This window comes from Kogia breviceps, chromosome 7 (assembly GCF_026419965.1).
Source record: "Kogia breviceps isolate mKogBre1 chromosome 7, mKogBre1 haplotype 1, whole genome shotgun sequence".
In the NCBI taxonomy this organism is placed as follows: domain Eukaryota; kingdom Metazoa; phylum Chordata; class Mammalia; order Artiodactyla; family Physeteridae; genus Kogia; species Kogia breviceps.
In genome coordinates, this window is record NC_081316.1 from 113,287,248 (window position 1) to 113,314,527 (window position 27,280).

At 45.6% G+C, this 27,280-nt stretch overlaps 1 protein-coding gene across 4 annotated transcripts; it reads left to right on the plus strand.

Annotated features, from left to right (window-relative positions):
• The first annotated feature begins 49 nt into the window (after positions 1 to 49).
• DDX25 (DEAD-box helicase 25) lies at positions 50 to 25,414 on the plus strand. 4 transcript variants are annotated; one of them, XM_067039272.1, is made up of 12 exons: positions 50 to 197; positions 804 to 870; positions 1,123 to 1,167; positions 1,891 to 2,026; positions 3,227 to 3,319; positions 3,433 to 3,535; positions 5,097 to 5,211; positions 6,366 to 6,543; positions 14,630 to 14,867; positions 16,277 to 16,439; positions 18,709 to 18,897; positions 23,335 to 25,190. In XM_067039272.1, exons 1-12 carry the CDS (start codon positions 135 to 137, stop codon positions 23,703 to 23,705), a joined length of 1,761 nt encoding a protein of 586 aa, XP_066895373.1. In that variant the 5' UTR covers positions 50 to 134; the 3' UTR covers positions 23,706 to 25,190. The 4 variants fall into 4 exon arrangements, with proteins under 4 accessions (XP_066895373.1, XP_058924639.1, XP_066895375.1 ...); XM_059068656.2 differs by lacking the exon at positions 23,335 to 25,190 and adding an exon at positions 20,071 to 20,278; XM_067039274.1 differs by lacking the exon at positions 804 to 870 and having other exon boundaries at positions 23,335 to 25,414.
• Positions 25,415 to 27,280: the final 1,866 nt, after the last annotated feature.

Below are 27,280 nucleotides of genomic sequence, written 5' to 3' on the forward strand. Positions count from 1 at the left end.
GCGCCTGCGCGCGGCGGCTGGTCGGGCCCCCCCCCCCCCCCCCGAGAAAGCCCATTGGCCGCTGGGTGAGGCCGGGCACTACCTCGCGCCTGTGGCCGCCGCACGTGCTGGGAGCGGAAGTAGCGATCGCAGCTATGGCGTCGTTACTTTGGGGAGGCGACGCAGGGGCTTCGGAGAGCGAGCAGCTGAACGGCCACGTAACTGCCACCGAGCCGGGGAGGGCAAGGGGGCAGGGGCTAGCACAGCACTCGCGGAGGGAAATGTGCTGGGGAGGGGAAGGGAGAGCTCCGCTAGGGTTTGGAGCAGGGTGTCAGATGGTGGAGGGAGGGTGTGACAAGGATTTGGAAGAGGGCCACGGGAAAGGAGACCCTGAGAGAAACAAGACCTGTGGTTTGAAAAGGCAAAATGAAGACACCTGCGGGAGGGAAAGCAGCTGGGAGCCCCAAGTAGACCCTGAGTTTTCTACTGTCCCAATTTGATCATTAAGCCTCAGCTAGCCTCCATCTTATCTACCAACGCGCTTTCCTATCTGCTATCCCTTGCTCGTGCTGTGACCCCCCCCCCCCAGGACTGTCACATTTAGACTAGAGGCTTATAAAGAGGAACTTCATATACAGGGGCAGTAGAAAGTCTCCTCCGATTTTAGGATAATTCATACAGGAGACCTGCTTCTCAAAGGAATCCGTTAATACATAATATCGCAAAGGAAACAGTATTGGCGTGGCCTTCCCTGCCTCCCTTCCAGCCCGTGGTAGGGGGTGGCACTGGGCCCAGTATTGATTGAAATTTGTATCTTTCAATAGTTTTCAAACGTCATCCATCCCCGGAAAAACCTTCCGGGTATTAAGAGTACTACGGTCACAAACGTAGGTGAGTGTTGTTAAAGAAGATTGAGCTCAGTTCATTTAAAAAGCATTGCTTTCCTCATGTCCCTGGCAACTTCGGATCCCTTAATTTAACATTCAAGACCCTCCACTACCTTTCCAGTCTTTTTACCCACTCCTCCACTGCTTGACCCTTCCTTTGTACACACTGTAGAGTCGACAGGAGAAACTGGGATGATACACTGGACGTTTCTGCTTGGCATTTATCTTTACAGTTGTGTCTCTTCCATCCTTTTAGACGGTTCTCTTAATAACACCGAAGAAGATGGTGAAGAAGATAGAGGTAGGAAATAAATTCATTTGCATGTATTTACTGGCATTCTGTTTCCTTTAATCATGACTTCCACAACGTGGGTGAATAATACCATCTTAATTGGAAAGGAACCATCTTTGCTTCTGTTTTCTTTATAAATAGTGAATGTCAGAAGAAATATTAACTTAGGAGTCAGGATTATTTCTTTAGAGGAAATTTAAATAGAATATGCAGGAATGGGTTACAAATTTTCAGCTGGCAAGGAAAAATTAGGTCTGCTGGCAATAGATGTAGGCTTGGTTGAGGTTAGAGGTTGGTATAGCAACAGAGCATAAGAAACTGGATCCTCGTGGAAACAAAAAGGAATTCTCAGTGCTGTGTCATTCTCTTTTTTTTTTTTTTTTTCCGGTACGCGGGCCTCTCACCGCCGCGGCCTCTCCCGCTGCGGAGCACAGGCTCCGGACGCGCAGGCCCAGCGTCCATGGCTCACGGGCCCAGCCGCTCCGCTGCATGCGGGACCCTCCCGGATCGGGGCACGAACCCGCGTCCCCTGCACCGGCAGGCGGACTCCCAACCACTGCGCCACCAGGGAAGCCCTGTCATTCTCTTTAGAACCTTCTTTGGGAAGAAAAATGAGAGAAGGAACAGTTGCTTGATATACAACTCCTGAATGGAAGGAGGCAACTTGTTAGATGTCATTCAGGAGGCTTGACTTTTCCCCTGCAATATCCCGTTTTATCCTTGTTTTTCTAGTGGAATTGGCAGCTAATTCACTCTTGAACAAGTTAATCCGGCAGTCCTTAGTAGAATCCAGTCACCAAGTTGAAGTCTTACAAAAGGATCCCAGCTCTCCACTCTACTCAGTGAAAACATTTGAAGAGCTGCGGCTGTGAGTATTTTTACTTTAAGTGTAGGAAAATTCCAGAGAGCATAGCACAGAACAAACTAATCTGCTAATAATAATCTTCAGGATCTCCTTCGTGTTCTAATGGTCAATATTCAAATGAGATGTGGACATTTTGCATGCAATTAAAATATAGCTCAAAGAGGAACACTAGGATATCTGAATTGTCCAACGACTTGAGAACATTTTTGATGGTAAAATATTTTAACCTTGCTATGCTAAGGGGGATAGCTAAGCTGGACACAGCCATATGGCTACTCTCCATACCAGAATACAGATAACAGGAATTTTGATGACCCAAATACCCCTTTAGATAAGTTACAAGCTTTTACCTTTTTAATTATTTTTTTTTTTTGTCTCAGATGGTATTTACATGAATAACTTTCCCAAATAGGTTTGCATTTCCTAGGGAGTTATCAACTGGCATTAAGGAAATGATTTGAATAGGTCGAGTTACTGATACAGACTTACGTAAGTGGGGAAATCCAAAATGCCAATGCCTGCTTTCTAGTTGGGGAGAAGCTTACTTATGATTAAAGGTTGGCTGCCAGTAATCTACCAATTAATCTACCAATTAAGCGTGTCCAAAATGTGCATGTCATTGTAGTGGAAGTATTCCAGCCTACTTCACTTTATCCTCTTTGTAACATCTATCCTGAGACCCCAGGAAAGATGCATTTAAAAATACTGGCTCAGAAGGATGAGCTAATATTGCATCTTCTGCTCCTAGAGAGAATTGATCTAAGAATCACCTAAATGGAATTGTGTTTTCTCTGAAAATTGCCATTGAAACATTAAAGTTTGTCATTGAGTAAAAAGAAATAAACAATAAATCTCACTTAGTTTTCTGCTTGTGTGGAAAATAAAACTCTCCTGGAAAATTGATGCACTTCTATCAGATGAGTTTTTCCTTTTTTTCCTTGGTTCAAGAGAAAGTTCAACATTAGGCCCTTACTACTATCCTTGGCCTGGGTTTATGACATAACTTATTACTTTAGTGCTCCAACTGCAGACATGATTGTATATGTTTGAGAGTTGAGGTTTAACTTGTATATTTCCAAATATTACTTTTTATACTCAGTTGCAAAGTGGCCTAACTTAGAAATGCACCTTTCAAGTTTGTATTTCTGAGGCTTCTGACGCATCACAGACTTTTAAGTATTTGATTTTTTTTTTTTTTGACAGAAAAGAAGAGTTACTAAAAGGGATCTATGCAATGGGATTTAATAGACCATCCAAAATTCAAGAGATGGCTCTCCCTATGATGCTGGCACATCCGTGAGTTTCTAGGATAGTGGTTTTCCACCTGGTTATTTTTAGTCACTTATATATTCAGTTTATGCCCAGGAACTTGTATTCAGTTTATGTCCAGCATATCCTCTTTTCTACAGATCTCAGAACCTCATAGCCCAGAGTCAGTCTGGAACAGGAAAGACAGCTGCTTTTGTCTTGGCAATGCTAAGCAGAGTTAATGCCTTGGAATTGTTTCCACAGGTAAGGAAAGGCTGGGAGAGAGATGTGAATGCTTGCTGTGCCAAAGATATTTTAGTAATAGGCAATATTGCTGCAATGACGTGATGATATTTAGAATAGACGTTCTTTCATAAAGTCAGAGTATTGGGCAGCAGTATGGAGCAGTGATTGAGAGCACAGGCTTTATAGTTTGACTAGTTCCAATTCCAGCCTCTCTACTTACCAGCTGAAAGTCTTAGGCGAGGTAGTATATCTTTTGGAGTATGTTTTCTTGTCAGTGAAGATAACACTTAACAAAGGTATGGATCACAGTTGTTCTGTTCACCCTTGAACCCTAACTTCAATCACAGTGCTTGGCTTGTAGAAACCATTCCTTAAACATTGAATGAATGAACACCTGCCTCATAGGATTGCCATGCAGAGTGAGTGAATTAATGTACCTTTTTAGCACCGTGCTCAACATAAAGTGAGCATTCAGTAGTGATAGCTATATAGCTGTAGGTCACCCAGTCCCTCCTACTCATTTAGTGGAGAAGGAAACAGAGGCTTGGAGAGGGAAAGGTCACACGTGAGGTCACAGTTGTCAGAAAGCGACTGAGCAGGGGCTGGAACTGCGCTTGCCCTTCTCCCAACCTAGTGTCAATATATGGAAAGTATCTGGTGATCTTTCCCTCTTTCTCCAACCTGTGTTCATCGAATTGGGTGACAAACTGGGAGCCCAAGTGTTGGATGCACTCAAAACTATGGGGCAGCAAGGATTCCCTCAGGAAGTTTACAACCTTGCGCAGCAAGATAACCCGTGGACATGGATGGGGGTGACTAGTGGCAGGCATAGGAAATCCTGTGCTTTCTTTAGACGGGTTAAGGGAAGTTTATATCTGGGGTTTGATATCATGAGTAAAAATCCTTGAGGAGAAGCCATGCTTGAACACATGTTGAGAGATGTGTGTGGAAACTGGTTTTTATCACTTTAGCTGTGTTTCCCTCTCTCTATCTCAGATCCTTAATTGAAGTTCAAAAATGTGTTAAATATCACCAGTTTCTTCCATCGACATCTTCATTCATCAACAACCACCATTTATAGGGGGGATGGAAGTAACAAATGAGAGAGTTTCAGGGAACATTCTGCCAGAGATGTGTAAGATGGATTGGACCAAGCAGGGAGTGCTCTGGAAATGGGCAGACTTTTAATATCAGGGAAGAGGTGATGGGGACCACACTCGAGCTGCAGTTAGTCTTGCATCCCTTCTCTTCTTGATTCCCAGCCCCACTACAACCCATTTTTCCCCTGCCAAAACAGCGTGACCCGTAACCTGTGTTTCTTCAGGACCTTTCAGAGAGGAATATATAAAAGGAAGATGCTGCTTCATCCTTCAGCCCCTTCTCCCCTCCCATACTTAACATTCACCCTAGATCTATCAGCTGCTAAGTCGTATTCAAGTAAAAATATTCTGTTCAGCAAAAATCTCCAGTTTCACTTCTGTGCCTCTCCCTCCACAAATTTTAATTGTATTTCAGAATTGCATGATGGCGTTATGAACGTTTCTCCTTCCCCCCTTCTCTCTCTCTCTCCCTCCCTCAGTGCCTGTGCTTGGCTCCTACTTATGAACTGGCTCTGCAAACTGGCCGTGTGGTCGAACAGATGGGGAAATTCTGTGTGGATGTTCAAGTGATGTACGCCATTCGAGGGAATCGAAGTAAGTACCAGCAAGCCAGCCCTGGCTGATATTTTAAATCCCTACTGCACTACTAACACAGTCGTGGTGTATGCCTTCTCTGCTTTCTTGCCTCTAAAATGGTGGAGGGCTTCCCTGGTGGCGCAGTGGTTGAGAATCCGCCTGCCGATGCGGGGGACGCGGGTTCGTGCCCCGGTCCGGGAGGATCTCACAAGCCTCGGAGCGGCTGGGCCCGTGAGCCACGGCCGCTGAGCCTGCGCGTCCGGAGCCTGTGCTCCGCAACGGGAGAGGCCACAGCAGTGAGAGGCCCGCGTACCGCCAAAAAAAAATTTAAAAAAATAAAATGGTGGATATAATGGCACCTATATCATAGAGATGTTACTGGAATTAAATAAAATGATACAGATAAAGCACTGTGCACACCCCTGGCACATAATAAGGACCCAGCAAATGTTAGCTGCATCATTCCCACAGCCCAGAAGAGGATGCTTTTGCCTGTTCTTTTCTGTGAGGCTCAGTTGTTTTGTGCAGAACAGCTTTTATTGTTTCACTTTTTCATTGAAGTGTTACATGCATAAAGTGAAAAAAATACTTTAAAACACAGAAAATTCTAAGGTAAAAGTGACAGTTGTTCTTTCAAAAACCTATTTCCAAAGACAACTATGGTTTTGTTAACAAATCTTTGTGTGTTTTTTTGTTTTGTTTTTGAGTGCTTACAAAAATGGGAGCGTTTTTTTTTTTCCACACTGTTCAAAAAGTTACGCATTTTAAACATCTTTTCATGTCGGTATGTATAGCCCCACCTCATTCTTTTGACTAGCTGTATAATATTCTGTCATTTATTTATTTCATGTAACCTGTTGATAGACATTTTGGTTGTTTTCCATTTGGGGAAGATTTGTAGGCCTTTCACTGCTGTGCCAGTGTTTTTGTAGGACAATGGGAATGCTGCAGGGTGGCTTTTTAAATGACCGTGGGGCAGAATCAAATATGCACGACTATTATCATTACTGTAAACCTAAAAACTTGGGAATTTACCCTAAAACTCTAAAATCAAAAACCACAAAGACCCTCAGGTTGGCACTTGGAAAACCATTACAAAATGGGGAATTGTGGCCGGTTAGAGTCGTCTGCATCTGAAGGAAGCCTTTAAACCCTTTTCCTTTGCTCCCTAGTTCCCAGAGACACTCATGTCACCAAACAGATTATAATTGGCACTCCTGGGACTGTCCTAGATTGGTGTTTCAAGCGAAGATTAATTGATTTGACTAAGATTCGTGTGTTTGTCCTGGATGAAGCAGATGTGATGATCGACACGCAAGGATTCTCAGACCAAAGCATCCGTATTCAAAGGTAACCTTCACATCCAGCCTTTTCTTCCTGGATCTTCTGTCCAGAGGAGGAATTTCATTTGTCTGCTGCTCCTAACTGTCTTTGCTTCTTATTCCCCACTTCTTTCACTTTTAAAACAAGTTGCGTTTTCATTATTTTCACCAGCTCAGTGGGCCTTCAGCCTGCTGTAATTTCCCGACTGCTTCATCTTGTAATCTTGCCTGATTGCTTTACTCTTGTGCTGCAGGCTTACAGATGGAATCCGTATACAGTGGGTCTGCACCAAATTTTGCAGTAATCTTATATTTGAGCAAAATTCTAAAGAGATTCATTAAAACCTGATAGCGCTATTGTGAGGACACAGTAGCCTGGGATCAGGAGCCTCGTATCTAGTCCTGACTTTGCCTGTAAGTTGTTAAATAAATCCTGTCGATCTCCTAGGCCTCTCTCCCAGGATCACCAAGGGGCTTAAAATTTGAGATTATCAGCCCTAACCTGAACCTTACTAAATCAGAATTTCTGGGAGTGGGCTTTGAGAGTCTGCATCGCTCATTTTTAAATAAAGTATTTATGTACTGTGTTAAATTCAAGTATAATATTGAAAGACTTGTAATGATAACCAGTAATCCCCTGCCCCAACCCCTAGAGGATACTGTCCGTTTTGACATTAACTTTCATATCTTTAAATAACCTGCTCACACTGCAATTTCTCGTTGTATATTCATTATATACAACGTTGTTGGTTACATTCACAGCTGGTATTGATATCATTATCACAACACAAATAGCGTTCACTGCTGAGTATTGAATTATTATAATTATGTTTTTCTTGTGCTTCTCCCCCTAGTGTAGCCTCTTTTCCTTCATTTGGTTACTATCACCGTGTAGCGGTCTTTAATTTTTCTCTGCCTGTTTCATCATACGTGTCATACGTCAGTGATATCTCCAGATAGTCAGATACATCTTAAAATTCCATCGGTCTCTTTTTTTCCGGAAGATCTCCCTTACTCACTGTCTCCAGTTTCAGCCTGGACTGGTTGCGCTCCAGCCCTGTGGTCACAGCCGCATTACGGGTTTCCCCTGTCCTCATTAACAGTTTCGAATCTCCTGTCTTGTGGGTCCTCTTTCTTGGTTTACTGTTGGTTTACTGAATATGCTGGAATGTATCTGCTAATGGCTTCCTGCAAAAGGATGTGTAGGAAGTTCATTTTCTAGCCCCTGCTTGTCTGAAAATGTTTTTACTGTACCTGTAAATTTGATCTTTGTGTTGAGTTTCCCTGGATGTGGAATCCTGTCTTGAAAAGCTTTCTCCCTGTAAATCTGGAGACAGTGTTGAAAACAGAAAAAAGGTGTTTTCTTTTTTACTATAATTAATACTCTGTTTCCAGTGTTGCTGCTAGAAAGTTTAATGTCATCCTGATCCTCAGACTTTTGTCTGTCATCTGTTTTTTCCTTGCTAGAAGGTTTTGGAATCTTTTTCTCCATTATGTACGGAAACTTCTCAGTGATGTGCTTTTTGGTTCAGATCTTTTTTTTCTTCATTGTACTAGATACATGATACACTCTTTTCATTCCCAAAACTTGTGCCTGCCAGATCTGGGGAAATTTCTTATGTTACTTCTTTCCCTGCGGTGACCAACTTTTTAGGAAGACAACCCGGGATACAGTCATAGCAGGCAAATATATGTGTACATATATACATACACATATGTACATACATACACATACATGTACACACATATATCTCATATATATATATAACTAATACAGAAGAAATAATTGTACATGTGATATTACTTTAACATAAAAATATGGAAAATACATGTATATTTGAAACTATGTATTATTCTGTACTTTTCTGTTACATTAGTGCTACTATTTAAACAAAACAACTGTAGAACTAAACTGGCAATTAGTAATTCATAGGAGAACTAATTAATATGTATGAGAAAAATACAACAATAATGTTTCATCTCTGATATAGCAATTTAATATTTTTAAACATGACTGGCTGCTTAAATTTTGGAGGCTGTGCTATTGTATACCCTTTTTTTTTTTCTTTTTTTTTTGGCCACCCCACACAGCTTGCAGGATCTTAGTTCCCCAACCAGGAATCAAACCCGGGCCCTCAGCAGTGAGAGCACTGAGTCCTGACCACTGGACCTCCCTGGAATTCCCTATTGTATATGCTTAAGATACATAATTATAGAACTATTTATGAGGAGAATGTAAATACGACAGAACTAATTAAACATATTACAGTAAGTCCCCACATACAAGTGAGTTCCGTCCCGAGGGCGTGTTCGCTAAGTCCAGTTTGTTTGTAAGTCCAACAAAGTTAGCCTAGCTACCCAACTAGCACAATTGGCTATAGAGTGCTGTACTGTAATAGGTTCCTAATGCTTTTCACGCAAATAATACATAAAAAACACACAAAATAAAATATTTGTAATCTTAACTTACTTTTCAAGTACAGCACCTTGAAAAGTACAGTAGTACAGCAGAGCAGCTGGCATCCAGGGGCTGGCATCGAGTGAACAGGCGAGAAGAGGTACTGGCTGGAGGAGGGAGAAGGGGTGGGAGATGGTAGAGCTGAAGGACCGTCAGCAACAGGAGACGGAGGGCAGGCTGCAATGTCACTCACGCCTGACGTTGATGGCACGGGTTCTGGTTCCTTGCTGGATTCAATTCTATCTACCCTCTTGAAAGACGATCCAGTGACGTCTGGGTAGTAGCTCTTTTTTTCTCATCATAGATGACACGGTAGCACTGGATTGCGTTCTGAACGGCTGCTGCAACCTTCGTGTACCGTTCTGCCTTCGGGTCCTGTGCGTCAGAAACTAACAGTGCCTCCTCAAATACAGAACATCCCCTTGCCATTTCCTGCGTCATGAATCTCTTCAGTTCTTCAGCTCCTTCTCCTTCCTCTTGTCTCTCTTCGTCCTTTCTCTGGGCCTCCAGTTCCATCAGGTCTTCATTAGTAAGCCCCTCGTGTTGCACAGCAAGGAGTTCAGTGAAGTCATCCTCTTGCTTCAAAGAAAGATACTGTACTACTGTGCTCTATACAGTATGTCACAGTAAAGTACACAAAAGCACAGCCACTTGTAGAGGATGCATGCGTGTGGCAAAGTACCCCAGACACATGAACTAACTTACGTGATTGGACATGTGAACACACATCTGCATCTTTGAAGGTTCACAACTTGAAGGTTCGTATGTAGGGGACTTACTGTACCTGTATTTAATGACAGAAACAACAATGACACTTTTTTTTCTGTCTCACAGTGTGATAAGATGTTTTGACTCTCTCTTTTCCAGTATCCTCTGAACTCCCTGCAGCCCTCTTTTCTTGTATGTGGCAGTAAAACAGAATACAGTCAAATCTAAAATTCATTTTGACTTGCGGCTCTGCCCTTATTAAGCCCACACTGATTCTTTTTTTTTTTGGAGTTTAGTTGATTCACAGTGGTGTGTTTTCTGCTGTTCAGCAAAGTGAATCTGTTATAGGTATACATATATCCAGTCTTCTTTAGATTCCTTTTTGATATATGTCATTACAGAGTATTGATTTGAGTTTCCTGTGCTGTACAGTAGGTCCTTATTAGTTATTTATTTTATATATAGTAGAAGCCTGCACTGATTGTTTTTTTTTTCCCCACACTGATTCTTGGTATCAGTCCAGTGTGATATCCTCTGAACAAAAGTGTTCAAGCATAGAATACTTAGGAGTTTACCTACTAGCAACAGTGGTTTTTAGACTTGCAAGAATCAATTTCTAGCTCCTTCAAAATGTTCTTCCACTGTATCTGCAGGCTTGTTTCGGTGGACGAACTGTTTGTCATTCAGATCCTTTGCATCTATAAATCCGTCGTTTAGGTTATCCAAGTCTAAAATGTCCATCATTTTCAAACACTCTGAAGTCTGTTAGATGTCATCGTAAGTGAAACCTTTTCCCCTCCGGGAAAATGATTACAAAGCACAGAGGTGACTTAAACTTGTCAAACTGAAAGATGGATTCTTTACAAATTTAGTAAAGAAATTAGGAAGTCCTCAACTTGGCTGTCCTTTTCTGGTGACATTTTTTGACTTCTGCAGCAGTTTTATTCCTACAAAAAGGAAAAATTAGTCATTTTTTGCTACAAGTTTTTGTTGCAACCTTTACAGAACACCAGACAGCTCAGGGGCAGTCAGTACAAGGCCTCTTCACAAGGCATCAGACAGTTATGGAGAAACAGTGTGTTATTTCTATTTTACTATAATTTTTTTCTCCATTCTCATCCTTGACGTATTTCCAAGTTGGAGTTGGACATTCTTTTTGTCTCAAACTTTGAACAAGTAGGCCAACATTTTAAATCTTTTCACTGGCCAGCTGCAATGGCAGGCATCTTGTAGGCACACGTCTGAGGTAGCTCTTTGTCCATTGCTGCAGTTAGAAATCTTAGTAGGGCTTCTGCAAGTTTGAAATAACAAAGTGACCCAAAACTTTGGTAATGAAAAGCTCAATATCGTAGGTAAGCAAATTGTTTGTGTTTTTAGAAGTATCGTGTACAAAGGATGCAGGACATTTAGCTGGTGAGATCTTTTCATGTTCTTTGATAAGGAATTTATAGACTGAATGGAATATGCCAGAATATACATTTACACTGTCTGCTGCTCACGCAGGGCGTTGAACAAAGGCTAGTTTGTATTTGGATACAATGTCAACAGTCTTTGTTGTATATTTTCTGTGTTGTATAAAAACTTCATAGAAGCCAAAAAGATGTTTTGAGACTCCATTTTTTCAAAACCAAGTACCTAAGAGATTGGGGGGGGGGGCGTGTATTTTGTGTTGCCCTGATTTGAAATCTCGCTGGATATACTGTAGAAGCATGGTCTCTGGTAAGATCTGAGACACTCCACTCTACACTGAGAGAGGAAAGACGTCTGTTCCCAACTTGTTCACCCGCAGGACACTTTACTTGCAGCCTCTGAACCAGGAAATGTAACTTTACTCAGTCTCATAGGGACGGCAAGGGAAAGATACAGTCACACGTGTCCCTTTGCATGGTGCGGGCAAACTACTTCAGCTGAGCGCTGGTGTGTTTGGAGGAGGCAAAAAACTTAATTTAGAAGTACTGCTTGTCTCATCCTGAACTTGTGCGATTGAGTTTCCATATATGCTTTCCACATACCTTCTCCGCCAGGCCTAGTCCCGAATTCATCCCTTCATTTCGTGCAGTCCGCTCTGTTTCCATTGTTTACCTCTTTAACCCAGTTGTATGTGTCACTCCATCCGTCACTAAAATAACACAGTCGGTTAGCCTTTTTCTGTCCTGTCTGGATCATAGCGGCATTGTCCTCTGTTTCTTTTCCATAGCTTCCTCTTCTTGTCTTATGGATGCAAAACGTCCATAACACAAGAAAGATATGTGATATCTACAGTTATCTCTTTGAGGATATTAATTATAGCATTAAATTTTTTTTCTGTTCTCAACCCTGTCTCTGAGTGATCTAAGTTTCCTTTTGTGCTTGTTGGCCACAGTCTGTCTATGTGGCGGATCTTTCCTCCTCACATCTGGTGACCCTGCACTAGTCTTTCATAACCCAAGCTGAGGAACTAGAAAGCTTATTTATCTATCGACAGCTCTGTGTGCACAGTTGGGGCTTGTAACTTGGAAGCTTCACTTAAGGATGCTTGTCACCTGGAGGTCTTTAGGAGCATGTAATGTCTCTATGTAATCTCCTTCCTGGGACACTCCGTGGCTGCCATCCTGGGAGCAGAGCAGGATGCTCGGGTGGACGGGCTGGGAGGGGTCCACCGTTCAGTATACGTCTTTTCACTTGATCCCCTATTCAGCTGTCTGCTTTACCCTCCCCTTCTGCTGAGGCTCTTCTGCTTGTACAAGCTTAGCTGCCAAAGAAGGGTGGGGTCCAGAAGCTCCTTGTATATATTTTCACCCAGCCTTCCTATTTAAAAAAATGTGGGCCCAAGGTCAAGCAAGACTCCCTTCTTGCCATCCCCTACCAATACGTTGGTATGTTTAAATGTAACAGTGAATAAGAGATGCGGAAGTCCAGGGAAGATTCAGTAGTCAACAGGGCTTTCTACTGAAAATAATATTAAGTAAAATTAGAGTATTCATGTTGGTTGGTCACCCCTCCATTGTTCAGTTTTCCTTTCTTTTGCTTAAAATACATTAACTCACAGCACTGTCCAATAGAAATATAATGTAAGCCACATGTGTAACTTAAAAATTTTCTCACAGCCACATTAAAAAAGAAACAGGTGAAATTCATGTTATAAAATATTTTATTTAACGTGACATCAAAAATAGCATCTTAACAAGTAATGTTATCAAACTAAAAATTGTTAACGAGATATTTTGCATTCTTTCTTTTCATACTAAGTCTTCAAAATCCAGTGTGTTCTGCAGAACAGCCCATGTTTCCTTCCCTTGGACAATTTGTATAAGTTTTCTTTCTGGAATGAAAGGGCCGCAGCCGTGGGATACCAGCCCTAGTGCCCTTTTTTTTCCAGGTGAAGGGTGTGGGAGAGCAGATGGCCCAGCGATGCAGCCTGCTGATACAGATTCTCCTCATGTCTTCTCACAGCCCTCACCCCACCCCCACCAGGCCTCTGGTCTTGCACGTCCTAGACCTCCCAGTGGTTCTGAGGGAGCTGCTGCCTTTGCATCAGCGCTTCCCTCTGTAGTGCTCATATTGTAGCTTCATCCACCTTCTTGGTTATCACGCTTTTCCGTCTTGCAAAAATATATTGAAATATCTCATTCACCCGTTTCTCTTCTCTTATTCTGCACGTTTTGTGAGTTCATATCTTAATCACTTTATAGTCACATTAGCGGTTTGCCGGACACTGAGAAGGTAACAAACGTAGTCTGCCGTGGCCAACCAGAAATCGGTCCGATTGTTTGAAAAGCTCCCAGATGATTCAGGTCCCAGGCTTGAAATAATGTTTGGGAATCGCTGGACTGTATGAGCTCACCTGCTCCCTTTTAGTCCTAACAGCTTATTCTCTACGTGCCCTGTTGTCTTCTCAAAGGCAGTGATTCCTCTCTGGTCTCTCTTCTATTTTGTTGTTTAAAGAATTAACTTTTGGGGGACTTCCCTGGTGGCGCAGTGGTTGAGAGTCCGCCTGCCGATGCAGCGGACGCGGGTTCGTGTCCCGGTCCGGGAAGATCCCACGTGCCGCGGAGCGGCTGGGCCCGTGAGCCGTGGCCGCTGAGCCTGCGCGTCCGGAGCCTGTGCTCCGCAACGGGAGAGGCCACAGCAGTGAGAGGCCCGCGTACCGCAAAAAAAAAAAGAATTAACTTTTTAATTGATGTGTAAGATATGTACAGAGAAATATACAAATCCTAAGTGTACTGCTGGGTGAACTATGACAGAGAGGCTATGCTCATGGGACAAAGGCCCAGGTCAAGACACAGAACTTTACTGGCACCCTGGAGGTCCCCTGCAGCCCCTTTGCTGTCACCCGCCCCTCTCTCCTGTACAGGCTGAGCTGTATCCTGACTGCTGACTCTGTACATTCATTTCGCCTTTCTTTTGAACTTGCTATCAATTAGCCTCTGTTCACTGTGGGTTCAGTTTACATTCCACGTGCGGTAGCATCTTCCCCTTCTGCTCCCCTTTTATCTATATCCAGGTTCTTCCCAGTCCAAATAGACACCGTGGCTGTTCTTTCCCGCCCCAGAGATAGAACACCTGCCATCGAATATGATGAGCCTCTGTGCCCTTCCTCCACATGGAGCGTGTGCGGGACGAGTGCCCCAAAGAGCGCCTAGACTAACAGCCTAGCTTCACGAGCCCGTCTCTCCTAAGGAGAACACTGGCGTGAAAACCCAGATCACGCACGTAAACTTTAGTCTGGAGCCCCACATTCCGTGTATCCATTTCCCCAAGTTCTTGGTGGGCAGGAGGGGCTGACACGTGGCGCTCTGCAGCAGGTGTAGTTGTCGTGGCCGCAGCACGTTTCACGGTGGCCCCAGCGCAGGAGCAGGGGCGTGGGGGGCAGCTGATGGCCGTGGGCGTCAAGTGCTGGAAGCTGCCCCCGCAGGAGAGGGACAGGCCTGGCCATCGGGTGACGGCCTTCTTCCCTCCTCTCCCGTAGAGCTTTACCCTCCGAGTGCCAGATGCTCCTCTTTTCAGCGACCTTTGAAGACTCCGTTTGGCAGTTTGCGGAGCGAATCATTCCTGACCCCAACGTTATCAAGTTACGAAAAGAGGAGCTGACCCTGAACAACATCCGACAGTACTATGTGTTGTGCAGGAACAGGAAAGACAAGTACCAGGCTCTGTGCAACATTTACGGTGGCATCACCATTGGCCAGGCCATCATATTCTGCCAGGTACGTCTGCCGGGACTTGTCCTACTCGTGCCCAGATTTCTGTGCAGGTGGAGCCGGGCACCGTGTTTGCTGCTTTTTGTACATTACGTTGTTTAATCTTCAGAGCAACTCTGCATAGAGATTATCTGTATTTTATGGGTGAAACTGAAGTAATGGAATAGGACTTCAATATGATGTGAAACAGAGGGCATCCTTCTTTTATTTCTTTTTTTCTTTCTTTCTCTTTTGGTCGTGCCGCGCCGCTTGTGGGATCTCAGTTGCCCGACAAGGGATTTAACCTGGGCCACAGCAGTGAAAGCCTGGAATCCTAACTCCTAGGCCACCAGGGAACTCCCTGGGCATCCTTCTTTCAGAGGGACGGCTTCTAACACTTCCCCGTTCAGGTTGACATTGATTGTAGTGTTTGCATAGATACCCTTTATCAGGTTGAGAATGTTCTCTTCTACTCCTAACTTACTATGAGCAGAGCAGCCACTCAGTCACTCACTAGTAACAGCCCCTTGTTTTTATTTTCGTATTTACTTTTCCTGTCTGACGTTTTTCGTGTTCGTGTCTTGGTTGTATTTTTTCACCGCCATGTGCACACTGTCAGCTCCGTGAGAGCACGCTCTCACCTGTTCCACTCACCTTCATGCCCCGCCCTAGAATAGCCCCACCCAGCACATGGATGGCCCTGGAAACATACTTGTAGAGTAAAGGAAAGCTCAGCTCTGCCACAGATTAGCCATGTGACCTTGGGCAAATCACTTAATGGTTTTAAGCTTTGGGTTTATTTATTTATTTATTTATTTTATTTTATTTTTTTGTGGTATGCGGGCCTCTCACTGTCGTGGCCTCTCCCGTTGCGGAGCACAGGCTCCGGACGCACAGGCTCAGTGGCCATGGCTCACGGGCCCAGGCGCTCCGCGGCACGAGGGTTCCTCCCGGACCGGGGCACGAACCCGTCACCCCTGCATCGGCAGGCGGACTCTCAACCGCTGCGCCACCAGGGAAGCCCAATTTTTCAGTTTTTTTAAATGAACTTAGGCAGCTACTTCATCAAATCATTATGAAAGCAGATGAACGTGATGCACGTAAAGGTTTAGTGCCTGGCGTACACAAGGATGTCATCATTGTTAGGTTACCTCATTCTGTCGTCAGACCACCGTGAGAGGCGGGCAGAGCATTTTATTCTCTGTTTCAGGGCTGAGAAGCCAAAGCTCTTACAGGTTGAGAGGATGTGCCCCTTAAAAGCACGGGGGAGGGAGAATCCCCTGCCACATTCTCAGATCCCTCTAGGCCCCAAAGGGAAGGTGAAGCAAAACTCCTCTGCAGCACCCCCAGCTCCCACGCCCCGCAGAAGTGAGCGCTGCACACAAAGCCAGGCTGCTTCACCTTGGGCACCATGCTGGGTTTTGATTTTCATGCAGACTCGTCAAAATGCCAAATGGTTGACTGTGGAGATGATGCAGGATGGCCACCAGGTGTCCCTGTTAAGTGGAGAGCTGACTGTGGATCAGCGAGCTTCTGTCATTCAGAGGTTTCGAGATGGGAAGGAGAAAGTTCTTATAACAACCAACGTCTGTGCTCGAGGTGTGTATGTGCATGCACTTAAAGTCAAGTTTATTGAGGTATCATTCACATATGATAAAATTCACTCTTTTTAAGGATGTTTCAGAGAGTTTTGACAAACATATATAGTCACGTACCCATCACTGTAATCAAAATATGGAACATTTCCATCTCCCCTCAAAATTTCTCAGTGCCCATTTTCAATGAGTCGCTGTAACTAATGACCCCTGCCAACTACTGACCAGATTTCTGTCTCTGTATTTTTGTCTTTTGCAGAATGACATGTCAGTTAAATCATACGGTTGGTAGCCTTTGTGTCTGATTTATTCCACTTGACATCATACTTTGGAATTCATCAGTGTTGTCACATGTATCAGTAGGTCATTCCTTGTTATTGCTAAGTAGCATTCCATTGAATGGGTCGTAACACAATTAGGTCTTCCATTCACCAGCTGATGGACATTTGGATTGGTTACAGCTTGGGGCTGTTTGCACTAAAGCTGTAATAAACATTCATGTATAAGGCTTATGTGGACATATGCTTTCATTTCTCTTGGGTAAATGCCTAGGAGGAGGATTTCTGGGTCATGTGGTAAGTGTATGTTTAGCTTTATAGGAAACTGCAAAGCTGTTTTCCCGAGTGGCCGTACCCTTTTGCGTCTCTACCAGCAATACAGGAGAGTCCCAGTTGTGCTCCATCCTTGGCAGTAATTGGTATTGACACTCTTTTTTCATCTTAAGCTTTCCGGTAGATGCGTGTGGCATCTCGTGTGTTCAGCTTGTGTTCCCTAACGACTGATGATGTTGGTCATCTCTGAGGTGTTTTGTTTTTTTTTTTTGCGGTACGCGGGCCTCTCACTGCTGTGGCCTCTCCCGTTGCGGAGCACAGGCTCCGAACGCGCAGGCTCAGCGGCCACGGCTCACGGGCCCAGCCGCTCCGCAGCACGTGGGATCCTCCCGGACCGGGGCACGAACCCATGTCTCCTGCATCGGCAGGCGGACCCTCAACCACTGCGCCACCAGGGAAGACCTCTGAGGTGTTTTTAATTTTAAAACTATTGACTACTGGAAGAAAAATCTTTGTTTTTTCAAGAGGAGGGCCTTCGTACTTTCCTCATCCCTCGTGTATCCTTGCCTACACCGCACGCTCAAACCATGTTTCCTAATTTATTACTAGTTCCCCAGATGGCACTGAGGACCTGCCACGAGTGCTGAGCTTGGCACTTGGAGGAGTAGCCTAAAGAGGATGAGGTTCCTTCCCCTCGGGAGCACACGGCCTGGGCGACTGACTCTCTAGACCAGCACTGGCCAGTAGAAATTTTTGCATGGATACACATCTCCTGTCCTCTGCTGTCCAAGCCACATGTGGTGGCTGTTGAGCACTTGATGTGTGACTAGTATGTGAGGAACTGGATTTTTAACTTGAATTAATTTAAATAGCCATAAGGCCAATGGTTACCATACTGGACAGCACAACTGCAGACCCCAGAGAAAAGAGGGCACAAATTGCTCCAGAGTCAAAGCGCAGCACAGGGAGGACGGGAATCGTGACCCAGACAGCTTGTTAGTGTTGAGGCATGGAGGCACTGGGTGAGCACAGAAGAGTCTTCCTAGGAAACGTTAGGAGTGAAAGGTGTGAAAGGAAGGGGAGAACTCTTGGAAGTCTTGAGTTGTTTGTACTTTATCCTGTACTGTTTGGGCAGCTGGATTCTAAACACACGTGCTCTGGGCGTTGCTGTGGTGACCATGGTGACGATTAGAGGAGTGGGAGATGAGGGACTGGGGAGACCAGTCCGGAAATTGTTGGAACAGTTGAGGCAATGGATAAAATGACCTGATGAGGGCAATGGCCATGGAATGGGGTGGAGCTGGGGCCCTGTGATGGGTAAGGGAATGTGAGCCTAAGGGGCTTGCTGGGCACTTAGCACAGTGGGGGTGGAGAAGATGGAAGGGCTCTGTGACCTGCTGAGAGCCTCTCCCCAACACACATACACACACACGCACACGCACACACGCACACACGCACACACGCACACATGCACGCACGCACGCTTTGTATATATTTAGACTTCTGTATAATCCGCTTCTACTGACACTCTTATCCAGCATCATAGACATACATACTTGCCAGCAAACTGCCTGACCAGAGGACCTATTTCATTTATGTAAAAGCAGGTTTGATTTACAGATTGTGTCTATTAAATGAGAATTCCCTTGGCAAATGTGGTTCTTGAATAGCTATGTCCTGAGGAAGAAGTTGCAGGACCCTGCAGTGTCGTTTCTCTTCCAGGGATTGATGTGCAGCAGGTCACGATTGTTGTGAACTTTGACCTGCCTGTGAATGGAGCAGAGGAGCCAGACTATGAGACCTACCTCCACCGCATTGGGCGGACAGGCCGCTTTGGGAAAAAAGGCCTTGCCTTCAACATGATCGAGGTGGATAAGCTGCCCCTGCTGATGAAGGTCCAGGACCACTTCAGTGAGTAGAGTACCCTTCGTGCCCAGAGCCGTGGACCTGCCCACGTTGACATTGACGGTGTGCGTCGTGGGCCTCGAGCCCAGAGGCTCGCGATCGGGTGGGGGCAGGAGCCAGGGAGTAGGCTTCTACTTCTTAGTGCCAGAGTTCCTGACAGGAGGCAGGGGTAACTAAAGGAAGATGTGAAAACCAAGTGGAATTGATATGAGCTCATATTTTTATTTTATTGCTCATTCTGGGATCTAGAGCAGATTTTACATCCATGGAGAACCACCCGAGGCAAAGTAATAAGCTCCTTTAAGGTTATATTGTGTCCCCAGCTTCCTTTTTTATGTACATTTTTCCCTTCCTGTTGCCCCAGCGACCAACTAGGACAGTCCTAAATCCTGAGGCCTGCTGCCTTCCTCCAGTGCCTGCCGCCCCGCCATCTAAACAAGGCAGGCTCTGCTAACCCACTGGGGCTCTTGGACGGGCGTGTTGCATTCTGGTGGAAACTTGAAGGGTAACAGAAGCTGAGATGTCCCCCTGCCCCAGGGCCCTGGATAGATATGGCTGCGGAGCAGGCGAGGAAGAACCCTCGCAGGACTCCAGATGTATCTTTCACCTTTAGGACAATGGTACTTAACCTCTGTGGGAAGCAAAGGACACTGTCCCCGGGGAAGTGCACACAGGCACATATGTGCAGTTTGGAATATCATTTTAAAAGGTTTGCACACTAGCTGTGGACCCTTCAGGGAAGTTGATTAAGCACCCCTGCGTTAGGATAACGGAGGAGGGATGGGGGCGGAGAAAGAAGCATTAAGATCACTGTTGCTACGGTAATCAACACTCCCTGTTGCCATTCAGCAAACCCGACCCCCCAATGCACACGCCCACTTCACCCTCCTGAGCTCAGCCAGGCACCTTCCCAGGTTCCCCTCTCTGCACTCTGGCGATTTGTTTCTGCCCCACAGTATTTAGACATGTATGTTGTCTTGTCTGGTGCATTTGATGCCATTGTAGTTAGTATGGATTGGTTATTTGGATACCATCCCTTCCTTACCTAATCTAGGGAATGTCCCAGTACCTCGCGGCTTTCCATACAAGGGGTCACTATCTTCAGAAATGTAATTGGATGGAATGAAATTTCGTTTAGGCCCTGGGATAAGACTGTTCCATTCTCTTTTGTTATTTTAGATAGCAATATTAAGCAACTCGACCCTGAAGACATGGATGAAATTGAAAAGATTGAATATTGAAGAAATAACTTTATCGTTTACAAGTATTCTGGTTTATGCGACAATGTAGGTTTTGAAAGTGATTTTTTATGTTGAAACTTTTTCAACATGAAACTGTTAATATATGGCAAAATAAATGTCTTGGTAGCCTTAGTTTTAAGACCTGAGGTCTTTCTGAACCAAATTGATGTGAAGCACTTGATCCTTTTGAGTAAAAAAAGGGAGATTATTTCTTATTCCAATCTTTTCACAGATAAACATCTTTGCCTGGGCTACTGGGTTGTTGTGGGATTTAGTTTATAGAATCTGAGCAGGTCATGCCGCCTGTGACTATCTCACGGTGCCGCGAGATGGCAGTAGAACATCACCGTTTCTGGAATTTGAGTTGGTCGACAAGTGAAAAAACCACACGTCTTCAGACTTGCTCACTGCTGCCCCTCCCACCCCGTTTCTTCCCTCCCTCCCCCTCGCCCCCTCCCCACACGTGCACGCAACCCTGCACCCCCCACACAGACACACACTCTCACGTGTGAGTGCAGGATGAAACCTTCACAAAGTAAAACGATTTGAAAGAGAGTATTTTGCTTCTTTTTTAGTGTTTCAACCAACACACAGAATTTCAAGATATTTTTCTATTTTACTTCTTAATGTCTTCAAATTAGAGAAGATTTAATCCATCATCAGGTATTTCATAGTCTCTGAAATGTGGCTTTATTATAGACATTTCTTAAAAGCAGGCAGTGGAGGTGCGGGGAACCCCCTTGCCTAAGTAAAGAGGTGACACTTCAGGGAGCCAAAGGGTTTCGCTTTTAAGAACTTAAAGGTGTATCTGAGAATCCTGGATGTTTTCCTGCAAGTCCCGCTGAGATACTTCTCATTTCTCACATTTGCTCCTAAAAAGTGAAACAGTGGGCTTGAGAAAAAGCGGGGGGAAATTGATACTCTCCCAGAAAGCCTTAGCAGGTTTTGCAGCCCACAGCCAGAGCCGGGCCCCAGCTCTGTCACAGCAGGCTGCCACCAGCAGCCCCCGTGAACGCGCCTGTCATCCCAGTGTGGAGGGGTGTTTCTGGCCTATGTCTTCTGATATTCCATGTGCATGTCACCTGCCCGTGTTGTATCCTGTGGGCAGGGCTCAGAGATACATGAAAATCATTCAGCCTCCTCACCCCACAACAGATATTTATCGTGCACCCTTTATGCCAAGCACCAAGGAAGAGAGATGAATAAGATGTACCAGTCATTTCAGAATTCAGAGTCGCACAGCAGAGACTCGGAAGAAGCCAGCATTATTTTAATAATGGTCTTTGCTTAAGGAAGGGGTTCAGAGGAGGCACCCCAAACACCGTCGGGGCCAGTTTCCCAGAGGAGAAGACATTGTATCTCCTCTTATAGGAGAGAACGTGAGTTTCACGGTGCCTCTTCTCAGGCACTTAGTACCCACTTGCGGTCACCTAACACAGATCCACTGCGACAGTGTTCCAGATCCAGCTGATCGCCAGAATGACCTGGAGAACTTGGGGGAAAAAAAATGCAGATTTCTTCCCCATACTGGGCACCAAAAACCAAACTCTCTTAGTGGAGAGCTCAGGAACACAGTTACCTAAGGGAGCTGAAAACAGGTAAAGCAACAGGTCTTAAAGACCACTGTCTTAGGGAGGAGATGCCGAGGCGAAGAGAAGTCCCAGGGACAGAATCTATAAAAAATAGAGCTTCCGCCTCTGAAGGTCCCCTCGTGTTCTCCTTATGGTAGGTATGTCTGCCTTCCTCTCTGGGCCGGATCAGCTTATCCACTCGATACGCAGCGCCCAGCACAGCGCCCAGCATGTAATAGGCAGTCAGTGAATACTTGTTCTGCTGAGTATGTGTTCTCTTGCCATCTCTTCATTCACTGACGTTCTCCCCTGATGTTTGCCATCTTGGCTTTGAACCGGAGTCATATGGCGCAAGATGAACGAACATAGGAAGTGTTTCGAGAGGGTTTGCTCTCTCTTAGCATTTGAGAGTTGAGTTGGACTTTCCGTCGTAGTCAGGTGAGCATTGGGGTCTCTTAAGTAAGATTTTACCACCTCCCTTTCCTGTCCAGATCTGATGGAATCTCTATCAGTTCCCCTCACAGGCGTCTTGAGCGATTTCCACTTGGCAGCTATTCCCAAAGAGTCTGCAAGGAGTGGGCATTCCTCCTGGCCCTTTGCCCCTCCTCACTTGCATCTGTCTCCCCACCTAGGAGGCAGAAATCCACCCCTGTTCTGTGTGCGTCACAGCTGCCTTCACCCGAACCGTCCAGTTGGGTAGTAGTCGGCATTCCCAAGGCTGTCTTGCGGGGCACAGCTCCTCGCCCAGAACTGCCAGCAGCCTTCACGTCTGTGTGCCTGGCCGGGCCGGGGTTGTCTGTCTTTGTGGTTGCCGGCCTGAGGAAGAGTTCGCGGAGAAGCCGGGAGTAGCCAGATGATTCCAGCGCAGCCGTGAGCCGGGCTAATCAGCTGTGTGTTACTTGGCAACAGACACTAGACCAGATGCATTAGGTTTATGTTGGCCAGCCGCAGGTGAGCATATTGAAATTCCCGGTGACGCAGAGCAGGGCTGTAATTTCCCGTGGGAGCTGTGAGTGACCGCCTCAGCGCCGCCGGGGGCACAGATTCCTTGGATGCTAGGTGCTGGATCTGAGGCAACTACGAATAACAGGAAAGGCAAACGTGCGGGTCCTAGTCTGGAAGCACGTCTGACAGCCCTTCTCAGGAGACACGATTGCTTTTGCTCCTGAGAAAGTGTTGATGTTCCCGGCAGACATCGGGCCCCAGGAGAGCTCTGGCAGACTCTGCACGTGTGGTCAACAGTGGAAAGTCTTAGAGGATCGCTGGGGGTGAAGCAGTACCTTTCCAGAGAAGACCCTGGGAGAGGAGCCGGTTGTGTCCAGCCTTGGTTCCGCTCTTGGTCCCCCGAGAGGTTCAGCCTCCTTCCCGTCGACTCAGGCGGGAGCCCAGGTCAGAAAGAGGACCAAGGCGGAGACCGCGCCGCGGCCGGGATGGATGCTGCAGTGGGGTCCAGAGCGAGGGGCTCCCCGTGGGCCTGCTCTTCTTTGCCCTCCGAGCTCAGGGGCCTTCCTGCTGCAGTACGGACAGCCCTGCAGGCTGGTCCGGAGGGCGCATTCGTTTTCTCAAGGGCCAGCAGAAGAGTCGGGTCCTGTTAAATCCTAAGCCCCTCTCTACCCCTCTGCCACTTTCAGGGAATCAGCATGTGTCGAGGACAGTCACCACGCTGCAGCCCACAGACTGGGAAACATCACAGCCTTGCCCCGCGCTGCAGGGAGCACCCGCTTTCCGCTCTGGGAGGAACCCAGAAAGAGCTCATCCCAGCGCCTTCTGTACTTTTTCACCCACGGCTGAGAGAAGAGTTGGGACTCTCCCTCCTCCCTTCCTGCCCACTACCCCCCTCTCGGGAGCACTGTCCTCTGGCTCTGAGCCCTCCCGTGGTCCCCGCGTCTCTAAGGAGGGGTGGGTCAGCCAGGCCAGCTGTAAGAGCCCTTGTCTCTGGATGCTGCCCTCTTCCTCCGTCTCCCTTACTGCTTTGTGTCCCGGTTGGCTCAGGCTGCTGTGACAAAATACCGCATAGACTGGGGGGGCTTAGGCAACAGAAATGTATTTCCTCAGATTTCTGGGGGCAGGAAAGTCCAAGATCAAGGTCCGGCAGGGTCGGCTTCTGGTGCGGTGAGGACTGGTCTGCTTTCTCACGGTGTCCTCACGTGGCAGACAGAGAGGGACATGCATTCCATCTGGGGTCTCTCATCCCACAATCCCACTGCGAGGACCTCCCCTCATGACCTAATCACCTCCCCCAAGCCTCACCTCCAAATACCATCACATGGTGATGGGGTGGGGGGTTGGTTGAGGGCTTCAACATATGAATTTGGGGTGGAAGACAGACAATACGCCCCACCCACCAAATAATACTTGGCTACCCATCGTTTGGAAATCTGGGTGGGGTTGAAGCACCACTATCTATTTTTAATGTGGCTGGTCTTCCACCCCGCCTGTAAACATGAAACTTTCAGACTCACCTCATGAAACACAGGAAACACACCTGAAATGGGGTGATTCTTGGTTAAGAGAAGCACTGATGTGCCCTGTAAACCCAGGACAGAGTCCCCCGGCGCTCGCTGGGCCGCCAGCCCTCCCTCACGCTCATCAGCCTTGCACTTCTGCTGCTGAGCTTAGAGACAACCGGAAGCTCTGGCAGGGAGAATGAGAAAGGAGCACGGAAAAGATGGGTCTCCCCCTCTGGTAATCAGACAGCTGAAAGATGAGAATCTTTACAGATCTAAAGTCTTTAGTCTTTAGGGAGAAGCATAGGCAACTCTCTGTTGTTGCACTTTTCTTTGGGAATTCATCTTTTCCCGTAATTTATTTTTTCCTCTTCAGTAGAATAGCCGTGGGTTTCTACGTTCCCCATTCTAGAATACGTTTGTCGTGAATGGGGACAGTCTCTTAGTTTGTGTTTAACGTTTTTCTTTTGTCAGGAAGGTAATGCAGTCTCACTCAGTCCCTTAGTTTGTGATCTGTGGCTTGAAATCCCAGTTGGAAGGAAGTGATTGACAAGGGAGCCCTGCTTTGTGTGAGGGTTCGAGGTGTGGTCCTGTACGGCAGCCTCAGGCATATGGTTGAGAAGGCGAGGCCTGAAGAGGCTACTCTGCGAGGTGGTGAGCTCCCTGCTTGTGGGAATATTCAATCATTCAGAAGCATCCATTACAGTTACTTGGAATGGATGCTGTAGTCCTGGTTCTTGAATTAGCTGGGAGCTGGGTATAAAGTGACCTCTGAGACTCCACCCATTCTAAGATACCACGTTTCCCTGATGCCACAAGCAGAGCTGTGCACACGGAACAGAGGAAGACTGTTTCCCGCAAGCAAAAAGAAAATGGAGTGATTAACTCCTGCCTGTACCTGTCTTAACTTTCAGATTCGCTGGCTTCCCCGTGTGACCATCTCATTATACCTATTTTCATCAGCGTATGCAGAATGTGGATCATTTTTAATTTAATATTTACCTTATAAAAGCAATAAAACAGCAAAAAAGTGGTAAGGGAAAATTATCAAAAAGCTCATTACTTCATTACGACACTTATTGTCTTGAAATGGTCCTTTTCATCTTAACGTGACTTAGTTAATCATAGTGCATTGATGGTATTGTGTCCTTTTATTTGAAACATTCAAGCGGGTTTTTTTTCATGTTGCTACGTAGTCTTTGGAATTATAATAACCATAATTGATCAGATTATCCTATGAGGTGAATATAACATAATGCATATTATTATCCTCGTTGAACATTTATGTGGTTGTCTGGTTTTTCAGTGTTGTAAATAATGCTGCAGCAAATCTTCTTGCCCATTGTTTTGAATTATTTCTTAGAATTAGAGATGTTATGTTTGAGAACTAGGTCAAAAAAATAGGAGCATTTTTCTGGCTTTTGATAGGTAGTGTCAAATTGCTTCCAAAGGCCAAGACTATTTCAGTTTATATTACCCCACTGATTTCACCTCACCTAACCAGCAAGGGATAGTTTCATTTCAAAACTGCTTGGTAACTTTTTCTGGTTTACATTTCTTTTAATACAAAGTTGCATATTTTTATTTTTTGGCATGAGGTTCATTGGTTGAAAAACCTCTGGGGTGTCCTTTGCCCATTTATCATATGAGATCTTAATACCGTCTTACCAAGTTTTGTGAAATCCACGTGTGACTTGATTTTTCCAAATAACGATATTAACTTTTTACTGAACATATATTTTCCTAGTTTGCCTTTTAAATTTATACCGTGGCTTTTACACACAAAACTGTCTCATTTTTGTAGTGAAATAATTTAATAATTTTGTGGTTTCTGTCTGCTGGTTCTAGAATGTCAGCCCTGCTCTAGGAAATATTCAGTTTTATTCTTGATTATTATTGTAATTTTTATCTTTAAAAGAGGTATTTGATAATCCATCTGAAATTTATTCTGGTGTGAGGTACATCAAATTGGTCACATTTCCCCTTTTTAAAAAAAATTAACTAAATTCAATACCGTTTATTGAGAAATCTTTCTTTTTTCCACAATCTCCTTTATCATATTAAATTTCTGTACACTTACACACGTATAATAGGATTCTGGGTACCTACTTAATTTTGGTTTGTTCTTGCGCTAGTGCCACAGTTTTAACTATTATTGTCATACAGTGTTTTAATTCAAGGACTTGTTCCTCCTCTTAACTATTTTAATTCTCATTTAAAAAAAATCATTACCAATTTTATTCTTCAAGATTAATTTTAGAACCATCTTCTCAATTTCCAAAAACCTCTGAATTTTTATCTGTACCCATTTGGCAGTAATAATTTGTTTACTCAGTCCATACATTAATTGGTGGATAATTGATTTCTTTACAATATTGAATCTTTCCTGTCTCAACAAAGTCAGGAGGCACACCTGGAGCCAAGACACAAGGGGATGGGCAGGGATGGCCTGGCCAGGAGGCCGTGACTGCCGAGGTTGGGGGGTGAGTGTTCCCGCTGGGTGTTCTCAGGTTGGGCCATGCACGCCCACCTGCTGACCTGTCTGCCTGAGGGAGTCCAGGTGAGGCTCCAGTGATGCGAGTGGAGGGGTCAGGACACCTGGGTTCTAGCCTCATCCCCAGAGGTCCCTTCCAGCTCTGAAATCCTTCTCATCTCTGCGTTATGTCAGCGAAGACACCGGGCGCAGGAAGGCAGAGACCCTTCCTAATCCATCCAGCGCCCAGCCCAGTGCCTCCCCTCACTCATGTCCCATCCCTGCATGAAGAGGAGGGAAGGAAGGAATTGTATTGCCCCAGTTTATAGAAGAGTTTTGTCCTGGCCCATGTGTTTGGAGCATCCTCTCCCAGCCTTGAGTGTAAACGGAAAACCACGAGGGAACACGTTAAGCTGCGGCTCCGAGTTCACAGGTCTGGGTGGCGGCGATGCCCTTATTCTGCAGAGTGCACTTTGAGTAGTGAAGTTCTAGAACACCAATCTAGATGAGACTTCTTGGCTGAAAAAGAAGGGAGGGGGTAGCGGGAAGGGGGCCTGGAGTCCTAGTCACAATTTTGCTTTAAAAGTATGGGTTTAGGGACTTCCCGGGTGGCGCAGTGGTTAAGAATCCTCCTGCCAATGCAGGAGACACGGGTTC

Coding starts and splice junctions, on each gene's coding strand:
- DDX25 (XM_067039272.1), top strand. CDS start 135: ATGGCGTCGTTACTTTGGGGAGGCGACGCAGGGGCTTCGGAGAGCGAG. Junction 3,320..3,432: donor CCTATGATGCTGGCACATCC/GTGAGTTTCTAG, acceptor TCTTTTCTACAG/ATCTCAGAACCTCATAGCCC. Junction 5,212..6,365: donor CGCCATTCGAGGGAATCGAA/GTAAGTACCAGC, acceptor TTTGCTCCCTAG/TTCCCAGAGACACTCATGTC.